Genomic DNA, 12,242 nt, shown 5'->3' with positions numbered 1-12,242 from the left:
AAAAAAAAAAGGAATCTGGGTTTGAATATACCATATATGAATTCAATTTTAGATATGGCATAGAGTTGTACCTTTCAAAACTGTATCCATTAGTCACATGTATGAGCAATGAAATATGGATAATGTGACTTTATATGCTGCCAGTATAGAATATACATAGATTCACTTAGAATGAAACAAGAAACCTTTAATAAAGATGCTTTTATCTTGATTATCCAGTGAAATATAATAGATTGTATTAAAATATTTTATAGTTTATTTTACTTCTTTTCTTTCATTTTATCTTTTTTTTTTTTTTAAGACAGCTACTACTTTTCATAGATTCCGTATATGGCCAACATTATATTTTAACTGTGCATTGTTGGTTTAGAGCACAAATAAATCTCTGAATGGTGATAAGTATACATTTTGTTCTTTATGATTTTTTTTTGAGGTAGGCCTTACAGTGTAACTTTGGCTGGCTGGAACTTACTAATGCAACCCAGATTGGCCACAAACTCTGAGAATTCATTTTCTTGCTTCATCCTCCCGAGTGCTGCGATTCTAGGCATGAGATGGCTGCAAATAAACCTTTTAAAATCGTTGCTGTGTGGAAGGCAGGTGGAGAGTAAGGCGGTCAGTGCCATAGTGCAGAGAAAACGGAGGGGAAGATTAGGTCAGAGAGACAAACTGGCGTTAATGGTGAGGAAACAAAAGGAAAGCCAGGAAAGGAGACCTGACCTGGACCAGGGGAAGGACGGATGATGACACAGGGGAGAAAGCCTTAACCAGCAAGGAACAAGAGCATCAAGTAGTTTCAGAAGAATGACAGTATTTAAAGTTAGAAACTAAATTGGAAAGAACAATGTTTGAATGTTGCCTGGCTTGATGGCTGAGCTGGTCCGTCACGCGTAGTCACTCCTCTTCTCTTCCTCCTCTATGCTCTCCTTGGACAGTAACGCTAATACCTTCCCTGTCTTCCCTTTAAATGATAGTGAGATAAAACTGTACCCTCACCCATCCTTAGCTTTGTTCTTAATCAAGATGCCCCACCCTTTATAGAATAATGATATAAAACTATCTCCACTCATACTTAGCTTTGTGTTAATCAAGATGGAAAGTTGAGATTATTTCAAAATCCTCAGTAACATTAATCACCTTTAAAGTGATTTTAAATTCTAACTTTGCCATTTTAGACAGTTTTGACTCTCAAAATCGAATCACTCATGTGGCTCTCATTCCATCAGTATTACTTCTTATTTCTTTGTTTAGGAATGACTATCTTGGGTTTGGGTTTGATAGATCAGTAGTAGAACAACATGCTTACTGTGCAGAGTCCCTACTATGTGCCCTTGCCCACAATTAGCTTATAAGGAAGAATGGCTGTGTATGTGAAGTAGGAGCTACTTTTTAGTGGTATACATGTAACAGTTTCCTTTTTATTAAAATTATCTTCCCTTGTTTATTTAGTTACGCACTAAGTTTGTAGGCCATGGTAACCTCAGGTTTGCAGTCCTCCTGACTTTAGTGTATCTGGATTACAGGCATGTGCTAGAACATCCAACTTCAACAGCAGGCTCAAAAGTTTCTTCACCACCAAAGCATTTCTAAACAAATAGCATTGTGTGTGTGGATCTGTGTGTGTGTGTGTGTGTGTGTGTGTGTGCGCACATGCACGCTCATACACACATTATATTTAATTTTATGAAACAGTACTTCTTGCACCAAAACCAGTAAAAAAAATCTTGATCCAAGACTAGTCTCCTAAACTCATATTTACCAGGCACTAGCTTAGTATTTTCATCAGAATGTCATAAACAGTTTCCAAACTCAACATGGCAACGTTGAAAAGTTGTCATTTTTCTCTTCTTGACAAGAGCCTGGTTTTGCAGACTATTCTAAGTCAGTTGATAGTGGCTTATACTTCCTCAACCATGGTTGTCATTTTCATTCTCAAAACTGAAAATGAAGCCAAACAGATGCTTAAACTCAAATCAGATTGTGTTTTGGCAGTTTTTGTGTCATTGGCTCAAAGATTGTTTCTTCTGGACCAGATCTATAACATTGTCCTGTTTCAATAAAAGCCTAGTATTTACAGTCAGAGGACCTAAGGGTCTGTCCTCTATGATCTGCAGTCCTCCTTCCCCACAGCTCCTCCTTTACTCAGTGCTGGGTGATACTGCCTGCCACATGATTCCAGCTTCAGCCTTTCAGTCTTCTTATAATTATAAAATAAATATTTATATTATTATAAAATAATAATTATATTATTTTAATAATTTCAGTTACATACCTCAAGTCTTTGTTTAGTTAGTTTGTCTAACTGTGTGTCCCTGACTGGCCCTGAACTCACAGGGCTGAAGAACAGGCTGTTTGAGAATCTACTTCCTGATAGCTGGAATTAAAGGCACGTCCCACCATTCCTGGCTCCTTCCCTAGCTCTTAATCCTCCCAGGAGGGTGGCCCAGGCACTTGTTTACCTTGTCACTCTGTGCTTCATCCTCAGCATTACTCCCTAACTCCTAGTCTGCTGCTTCACTGGTAACTTGTAAGAAGCAGTGTTTTCTTCTGATGTATCCAAAGGACCTGGAATAGTGATTACAACATAAAATATTTTTTACATGTTGAGTGAATAAAATAATCCTCCTATAAACACAGTTAAAAACATGAGCACATTAATATGAAAATGAAATAAAAGGAAGATAATCAATAGTAAATTAATGTCTTAAATGTAAATAAATATCCATTCACAGCTATGTTGGAAGGTTCAGTGAAGTACTTAGATTGGGGGGGGGGGTGGTTTCGAGACAGGGTTTCTCTGTGTAGCCCTGGCTGTCCTGGAACTCACTTTGTAGACCAGGCTGGCCTCAAACTCAGAAATCCCTCTGCCTTTGCCTCCCGAGTGCTGGGATTAAAGGCGTGTGCCACCACGCCCGGATAAGTACTTAGATTCTTGTGTATAGTACCAGTACAGCAGCAATAAACACAAACTGCTATGTGGCTGTTGCTGTTGTTACTGAAACTACAAGGCATTGCTGGGTGACTGTGCCCCCCCCAAAAAGGTAAATAATTCTTAGTAAAAAAAATAAAACTTTTAAATAAAAGAAAGTAATATATTTCCTCCTTTAGATGATGATTCAGTCTCTAGGAAATTCATTCTTTATTAAAACCATGAAAAATTTTCTCTGTTGTTATGTGCAGTAGAAATGGTACAGGTAACTAGAAGTTGGACTTCTTCCTAAGCCACGAGTCAGAAGTCTTATAGGTGGAGGACAGCTATTTGTTACAGAATTTTCCTGTTACCAGCATCCTTAGATAATACCAGACTTCAAAGTACCTTGGTGTTGGCGACAACCAAAACTATGTATGTCTTATTTTCTTACGGTCTTCATGCGAGCAGTTATTCTGCCAGCTTGCCCAGCTCATTTTTTAATTTACTTACTACACATCCTGATCCCTGCCCGCTTCCGCACTTACCTCTCCCACACCCCCTCCCCTTCTCCTCTGAGAGGGTGGAGGCCCCCTCTATTCCCCCAGCCCACCTTTATTTTATTTTTTTACTTTTTGCTTTGTGACCTACCATTTCTTTACTGCTTAGTGTAATTCGTAGTAAAAGTTCATGTGAAGTACAGACTGTTCTATGTAACTTACATGAGTTTGATGGTTACTCTGTTGGTTGTATAGAAAGCAGATTCTACAAGATCAGGTGTCTCAAACAGCTGGCCATTTGGAGTGTTTTAGGGAAAAGACTGTAACTTAGAGATGGGATGGTGACAGTGGAATTGGGGAAAAAATGGATCAAATGAAGATACTTTGATAAGCAAAAGTTCTTCACTAACAGATTGTCTTTACTAGTTTGTAGTTCAGAGAGAGATGTACGTTTGGGAAGTCTTGCTCAGTTGATGGTTAGGCTGCCTGTGGTGGTAGTAGTTAAACAATCCTGTCATTACCCTGAGATCACATATGGGACTCTGAGAAGAGCTGTCTTTGTAGCTGTAGGTGAATCTGTATTAACCACCCTTTGTCTGTGACTGAAACATTGACAGAGCTCTTGATCTTTTTCTGTAAATTAAGACTGAGCTGTGTGTGGTAGAACCAGGAAGCCCAGGCTGGCTTCTGTGTTTGCCCCAGATTTTCATTAGATGTCAAATTACTAAAACCTTACACGAAATTTTTATTTAAATAGCATGGGATATAACATTTGTTTTATGTTAGTGTGCCTGAGTTTAATATTTAAAGTAATATTTGACTTGGAGTTAATTTTTGTGGTTGTGTGTTGGAGCTGTGATTTTGTGAAATATATTCTGTGTAGAAGTTTTTAAAGGTTCATAAAAGTGTCTTTATTAACATGCTGTTAATTTGATTTAGAAGCTAATTTTTAGAGTATATGAATAAAATAATGATTACCTCAATAAACTCAAGTGGCTTTTTAAGTGTATAAAAGTGTCCATAATTCTAAATATACTAGAAGTTGAATATACATGGTCTCAAAATCTAAAGTTTGAAATACTCCCAAATCCAAAACTTTTTTGTTGTCTGACATGATACCACAAATGAAAACTGCACACCTGCACGTGTCTGCTGGCCACAGTTAGGAAGTACACTGATGGTATTACATGATGTTAGCTGAGGCAACGCGATGTGGGAAGCACATGGCAAGTAGAAATGAACTTTGTGTTAGGGCTTCTCTGCCATCGCCAGAACACTTGATTTACACATAAATACTCAAAAATCCACCAAAAACCCGTTCTGTTGTCAAGTGTTTTAAATAAAGGGTGCTCAACCTGTAAGAACTATTCATTTTCAGAGCCCAATATGCCTTTTAATTATAAGAGTTTAGATTGTATCTGCTCAGAATTATTGAATTAATCAAGTTTTTTTTTTAAATGGAAAGATCTTTGTATTGCTGTTTAAATGTTAGAACTTAAATTATTTTTGAATTGCAAAAGAACTTCAGAATGACTTGGAAACTAAAAAAACACAGAAAAATGTTTATAGGAAAATAAAGTATGTCTTATAATTGTTATAGTTAGGAAAATAACTGTAAGTGTAGAAGATTACAATGTGAAAGTCCTATGATTTTATTGGCTATCTTTTTTTGGTGAATAGTATTTTGTAACTTCAGTGTTTTCTTTCTTTCTTTCTTTCTTTCTTTCTTTCTTTCTTTCTTTCTTTCTTTCTTTCTTTCTTTCTTTCTCTCTCTCTCTCTCTCTCTCTCTCTCTNTCTCTCTCTCTCTCTCTCTCTCTCTCTCTCTCTCTCTCTTTCTTTCTTTCTTTCTTTCTTTCTTCTTCAGTCTTCATACCAGCAAGCAGAAAATATTTTACATTAATCTTGTAAATTTTTGATTGCTTAAAATAGTAGCCATATTTACATGTATTTCCAATATATAGTATGTGGTATCATTTTTACTCTGCTAATTTTGGGTATACCTTTTTATTATGTGAATTTTGCGGTGTTTCATTATGAATATTAGCAAGTTATTTTTTAGGGAGAATCTAAAAACGCTATTGCAATTTAACTTAGTCACCTTATTTAATTTAAATCATCTGCTTTCCTTTTTCCTACTATTTTGAAAGGAGAAATTGTTATAAAGTCAGGCTTCTTTCTCTTGAATTTATGCCTTATCTTCTTTATTAGGCTCGACAGCATTCTCTGTAATGTAGTCACTTATTAATGTGTTGGCTTTTAACTAACTGATACCTTTACGTAGGGGTTGATTTGTTCTTGGTATAGGATTATCTGTACTGTAAAATTTTTTTTATCTTGATTGCTCTTCAGGAAACTAGGATATTTCTTTTTTCCTGATGAGTATCTATCTTCAAATGAATGGATTTACAGTTCTAATACTTGATGATGTGCTGATTAATTATGTGGTCATTAAACAAGCATGCTTTTTCTTAAGTGCCCATAAAACATGTTATTCGTGTTATTTTAGTAAAATTTACTTCTGTGTTACAACGGTAGCTATTTTGATTAGTATAAATAAATTTTTGCTTCTTTTAAAATGGGAGGATAATTACCAGGATTTTGAATTTGCAGCTTTTTCAGTATTTCCTGTTCAGTTTTAGTTTGACCACGTGGGATTTGACATCACAGTTTTTTAGCCCTTGCTTGAAGAGTCAGCAAAATGATAAGTTTAATACACACAATCCCTAAATTAGGGACTTAGCACATATTCTGCAGATTTCTAGCTAAAACTGCTAAGTTATGAAGTACTTCCGTACTCTAGTGTTCATGGTCTCTCTTACTTGAAGCTGAAATCAGTATTGAGTGTTTATTATATCTCTTTCTTATTTGTAGCTGAAATGAGTGTTGGCTCGTTTCATTGCATAGTGGCTTAATGCAGATAACCAAGCTTTGGCTATATGAAGCCATAGGAAGCTTTCTGTTGCCTGGGCACTCACTAATCATAACGCCTAGGGTTGGTAGGAATAGATAAGTTAGCTAGGCATATTTGAGAAGCATTTTATTTTTTATCACCTTGGAATTTTGATAATTGCATTGATCTAGCATTTTGTTGGGTATTAGTAATTTTACACTTATCAAGTAGGTGCGACATGTTTGTCAGTATTCAGTATTGGTCAGTGAATATTCCATTAATAATTTTATCCTCATGCTTTTGTTTATGTATTTTGTAAATTTTCTGAGTTGGAGAGATTCACTCATGAGCAAAGCCCCCATTTTCTCTAACTTCTCTTTATAAAGACATGCATTAAAAACATTGTGTTTGTCAGAGGTTTGAATGAAACAGAATTAATTCTCATCTAGTAGGCACTTAATACACTTGAAATAATTTAAATTTTAACACTTGATCTCTCAATTTCCATTTTTTCCTTTTGTATTTTTTAGTTTCTCTTTATTTAATAAGTTTAATCTTTATTTTGAGCTCCTTATTTAGTAGTGTTTTCTCTACATTGCATAGTTTTATCTTTTCATTAAGGGTTTCTTTGCCACTTAATTAGAATTCCTTGCTTTAAATGTAATTCATTTTCTTCTCTTTGAATTCATATAAGTATATAAGTAAGATGCTTGTTCCAGCTGTTGTTGGCGATTTTGTTACTAAAATGTACGTGGGAACTTCTCGTTCTTCTCATTCTATTTGTGTTTAGCTGTCCTGGTCTTCATTTAGGAGCATTAAACTGCTCCTAATGGGTACAGTTGTAGTTATGTTGATGTTTGGGGTATCATTAGTGTAGTTCTTGTTATACCTTGATAAAGCCAATAATTATTCAGACGGAACCTAGTGTTAGAAATTTTTTATGCCCCATTTCATGCATAGGAAAGTTGTATCTTGACTATCCCTGTTTCTAGATGAGAGTTATAATTCCATCTTAGTATTATTACATATTGGTTTAGCATTACATTGTTTCTTTGCATCATATTTTGTATTCTAGGTTTAACTTTAAAATTTTTAAGTTCATACCAAGTGTTATTGACCTGAAAAAGGCCCCTGGTTATTAGGAGAAAACCAATTAGCATTAAAAATTAGTTATAGATTGGCTACTTAATGTATAAGCAAAGTGATTTTATATTCTTATGTCTTTGGTATATTTTCTAGAATTGATAATGTTTATGAAACATATGGGTATTCTGAACAAGTTTCTTGTACAGTTAAGGTTTTGCAGCTTCCACTATAAAACTCAATGTCACTTACTAACAGCTGCTATATTCCAGATTACTTTATTTAGAATAATCCATCCGATTATTCAATGCTCCTAAACTGTTAAAGACATGAATAGACTTTAACAGTAAAGTAGAATTTGTCAATTAAGTCCACTGAAATGACCATTTACATTTTTCCCAGAAGACATTAATCTAGTGTATTGAACATAAATATAAACAGGGCTTGATCTAGATAGAGTAATGTTTGGTTGGGTGAATAAATTAGATAGTTTCAGTGATTGACTTGCCTACTTCAGTGAATAAAGCGCCTCTGTTTCAGTGTTAGAAATAGGTTACATGGGCTGTTGAAATGGCTCAGTGGGTAAAGATGCTCACAGTCGAGCCTCTCCACTTAGATTCAGTCATTGGAGCCCACATGGTGTCCCCTGATCTCTAACTCATGCCATGGCTAGTGAATGACTTCAGTCTCTGTGTATGAGTGTGTATACACACACAAATAAATAATATCAAACAATTAAAAATATGTGAGTGATTTTGGAGACTGCAAAATTTAGTTGCTTAGCAGTACTCTAAAATTTCTTATTTTGAATCTTCAAAGACACTGGTTTAAAATAGAGTGAAAAATTTTCCTTCTTAGAACTGGTTCATATAAGATCTGTTACGAAACTCATCATCTGTCTTACAAGTTTTGAAATAAACTATGTTAAGTATTTTCTTAGTTTGTTGTATTTTCTTATCAGAGACCTAGATAACCTCTGAGTATTTAAAAATCTTACACAGTTATAATTCAGACTTAATAGCTTTGAACAGTTATACATCAAATTTATTTTAGATTTTTTTATGAAAACTTTCACAAATTTTGTAATTATCTTTAAGGAAAATATAATATTCTGAACTATGTTGTAGAGTCAATATCAACTGTGAAGGTGCCTTACAAGCATCTCAACTTAGAAAACAACCTGGAATTTTTTTTCTATCAGTAGTTAATTATTATGAGATTACATTTCATGAATGATTTTGTATTTTCCAATGATTGTTTAGTAATTTTTTCTATGTATAATAGAGAAATTAATAAGTAAATTTAAAATATAATTAATTAATAAAAATTTTGTCTTGTTTTTTTAGGGTATGAGTATTATAGAACAATTAGATCCTGTATCTTTTAGCAATTATTTGAAGAAATATCATAATACTATATGTGGAAGACATCCCATTGGGGTGTTATTAAATGTGAGTACTTTCAGCATCCCTGACATTTAACTTCTAATCCTGTTCCAAAATTTCTAAACTGTTATTGCAATCCACTGATAACATCATTGGCTTTGTGTATGCAGTACCAGTTTCTTCCTGGTAATTATGGATTTCTATTTTATTTGAATAAATTTATCACTGGAATACAGATCAATAATGTCTGTCAATACAATTATTTGGAAGAGAGGCATATCTTCTCTTGACTTTGTCAATTCTGATATGGTTTTCTTTTTCAGAAGATTGGTTTGTGTGTGTGTGTGTGTGTGTGTGTGTGTGTGTGTGTGGGCAGACTTGGGTACATATACTCATGAATGTTTTAGTCACTATCAGAAATTAAATGAATGGTCTTTGTGATTTAATAATGCAAGATAGATTGTATTTTTTCCTCTTTTAAACAATTTTAAAGAATGTCAGAAGAAGACAGGCTTTTAATCCCAGCAGAGGTGGGTGGATCTCTGTGATTTGAGGCCAGCCTGATCTACAGAGTGATTTCTAGGACAGCCAGGGCTACATAGTTGAGACCGTGTCTCAAACAACACAACACAAAGAGTGTCAAGAGTGAAGTTTTGGTTTAGTTAGATTTTAGAAACCTAAATTACATTTGTTTATCTCCTAATAAATAAGCATGAATTTTCTTAAAATACGACACTCTTTAAGAAGAATGAGAAACTAAGTACTTGGGAAGATCACAGTGGGTTCATTTGATTTGTTTGGAAAGGCATAGAAAAAGAACAGCCAGCAGTCAAAACGAGGAGCTTGAAGGTCTGTTCTGTTTTGTTTTAAATATATGATTTGATAGTTGCATATTATGGATTTTTAGGAAGACTTTTTTTTACCTTGTTACAGGAGTTAAGATTATCAGGGACCTAAATTAATTTCTGGAACTTAGAATAAGCTGCACTTATTTCCTAAAGTCTGAATTGAATGAAATAGAGCTTTTTTTTAAATGAAAGAGTTTATGAACCAATATACAGTTAAAGTATAAATTAGAGTGTACCTTTTATACTTGTGAGTTAAGTATATATTTCAAGTTGATTGGCAAACCTGACATTTGCAATGATCTGTTTTTTTTTTTTTTTTTATGATGTCTATCATAATCATCTTTTTCTTTTTTTAGGCTATCACAGAGCTTCAGAAGAACGGAATGAATATGAGCTTTTCCTTTTTGAATTATGCCCAGTCGAGCCAGTGTAGAAGCTGGCAGGACAGTTCAGTCAGTTACGCAGCTGGAGCGCTCACGGTCCACTGAAGCTCCGCTCCTCAGGGACGCCACCTGCACAGACTCGGACTCTGTCCAGGGTCCAGCCTAGCCTTTACCAAGACGCTGGTTCTGGTGTGGGGGGATTCTGAAACCTCAGACTAATAGAACTCTCTTCTTCTTTTCTAGTAGGTGNAGTCCTCCTTAATTTCAACTCATTTTAAAAATGCTTTCTAGTTTGAGGCAGTGGAAGGAAGGCTGGAATCAAAATATCTGCTCAATTGGCACACAGTGACTTGTAAAGCATTTAGCATACCTGAAATTTGCACTCTTTGCAGACTCATGCACATATATTCCGCTTTCAGAATAGTTTTGCAAATTGTACACAGACAAAGGGTGGAAGCTTTTTAATAAAAAGAAATTGCATTTATAAATGATCTGTATTAGAATATAAGAAATCTCCAGTTATAGACAATTACTACCCATGTTGTACAACAGATACCTTCTATTTTAGTTGCTAATAAAGGGCTACACAACTCAAAATAGTCTGATTTAAACTTATTGCTTTGTGGTATAAATGGAAATTGTTTTTTATTAATTCTATCTCAGAATTTTTGTTAAAATGGCAAACCTCAGCTTCTATGTAATAATGTTAGAATGTATTTTATTTTTACATTTATGTGATTTTTTTTAAATCACAGAAATTATAGTCATATAATTTTAAAGTTAACTCTCAAAACTATAGTCATTGCATTTTTGTGTGTGACATACCCTCATGTCATTATATTGTACTACAATATAAATTCAAGGATGCTTTAAAACAAGTAGATTCAGTCCTTTCCTTCAATGACTGTGCTCAGTGGTCTGCACATGAAGACATTGAAGAGTGTCATTAGTTGTGTCTCAAGTCATTGCAGACCATTCACCACTATGGTTTTTTTGTTTGTTTGTTTGTTTGTTTTGTTTTTTATTGCTTTAAGCAATTTAACTCTTTTACTTGAATTTTTAGCAAGAAATCATTAACAATAATAGTAACCAGGCCTATTGGACTTCTGATAGTCCTGCAACAAATTTGTTTGGGGAGGGCATGATTTTTGGTGCGGCTCTTCCAACTAAAATAATGGTATGGTGTTGTATTTCTTTATCATAGATTTAGTCTAGTCATTTTGGGGTGGAAAAAGTGTTAACTCATTAAGCCATCATGCATGTTGTTCATTATCCCTGTTTAAATAACACTGGATGTTTATATAACATTGGAGAGTGTTTATGTCTTCAGTGTTATGCCCAAGTAGCACAAGCTTTAGATGCCTTGCACCAGTTTTCTTTTGGAGATTTACGTTTCTTACTTACTAATATCAATTTTCTATTCTCAAGAATGGGAGAAAATAATACTACCTTTTAGATTTAAAATTTACCTACTTATACATGTAGGGAGTATACTCTTAGATATCAGTGTTTTATTTTCCATTATTTAGATATGCTTTTGAGTACTATAAATATTTATTTCTTGTTTAATACAGATTATAAAAATTTCTGAATTGACAATAGTGAATTTTTAAAATAACGTTTTCTGAGTATAAAATTTGAAAATACTAAAAAGTCAGAAGAAAAATCTATTACCTACAATCTCACTACCCCAGAGATAACACTGTTAAATGTTTTTTGTATTTACTTGTAGTCCTTGTGTTTTTTATGAGTGTGTGTGTGTGTGTGTGTGTGTGTGTGTGTGACACAGAATTGAGATTATAGTGCCCAGATATTTGCGTTATGCCCTGTTATCCTAAGAACCTACTACCTGTGTCTCTGAAAACACTATTTTAAGAATGGCTGCCTAATATGCTCTACTGTATGAAAATGGTTCTCTCTTTGGATTTTAGGCTGTTTCTCATTTTCCTCAATTTTATAATGGTATGGACATTCTGTGTAAATTAGACCCATTCTCTAGGATATAATCATGAAAATGAAATAAATGGTTTACATGATAATTTCGTAGGCCCTTTAAAATATGCCAAATTATATTTTCAATAGATTGTATCAAATTAACAGCACCCCCTCATCAGCATCATTTCTTTTAATTTTTGAAAAATTGTTAAGCAAGTAATTGTTTCTTTTTTAAAGACTTTCTTTCGAATTAATCATTTATTGTCTTTTATAAATTTAGAATGGTTGTTTGAAAAACATTAAAGAGAT

The 12,242-nt window shown here is 34.0% G+C and overlaps 1 protein-coding gene across 1 annotated transcript in view; it reads left to right on the top strand.

Annotated features, from left to right (window-relative positions):
• Positions 1 to 10,595, top strand: part of Memo1 (mediator of cell motility 1) — a 98,612-nt gene extending 88,017 nt beyond the window's left edge. The window contains exons 9-10 of the mRNA XM_021217781.2: positions 8,729 to 8,833; positions 9,972 to 10,595. Of these exons, the coding sequence (XP_021073440.1) occupies positions 8,729 to 8,833; positions 9,972 to 10,103 (237 nt within the window). The 3' untranslated portion in view covers positions 10,104 to 10,595. The remainder of the gene's footprint in view (positions 1 to 8,728; positions 8,834 to 9,971) is intronic.
• The last annotated feature ends 1,647 nt before the right edge of the window (positions 10,596 to 12,242 follow it).

Source organism: Mus pahari, chromosome 18 (assembly GCF_900095145.1).
Source record: "Mus pahari chromosome 18, PAHARI_EIJ_v1.1, whole genome shotgun sequence".
Classification (NCBI taxonomy): Eukaryota; Metazoa; Chordata; class Mammalia; order Rodentia; family Muridae; genus Mus; species Mus pahari.
This window is presented reverse-complemented; position numbering and strand designations above follow the sequence as displayed.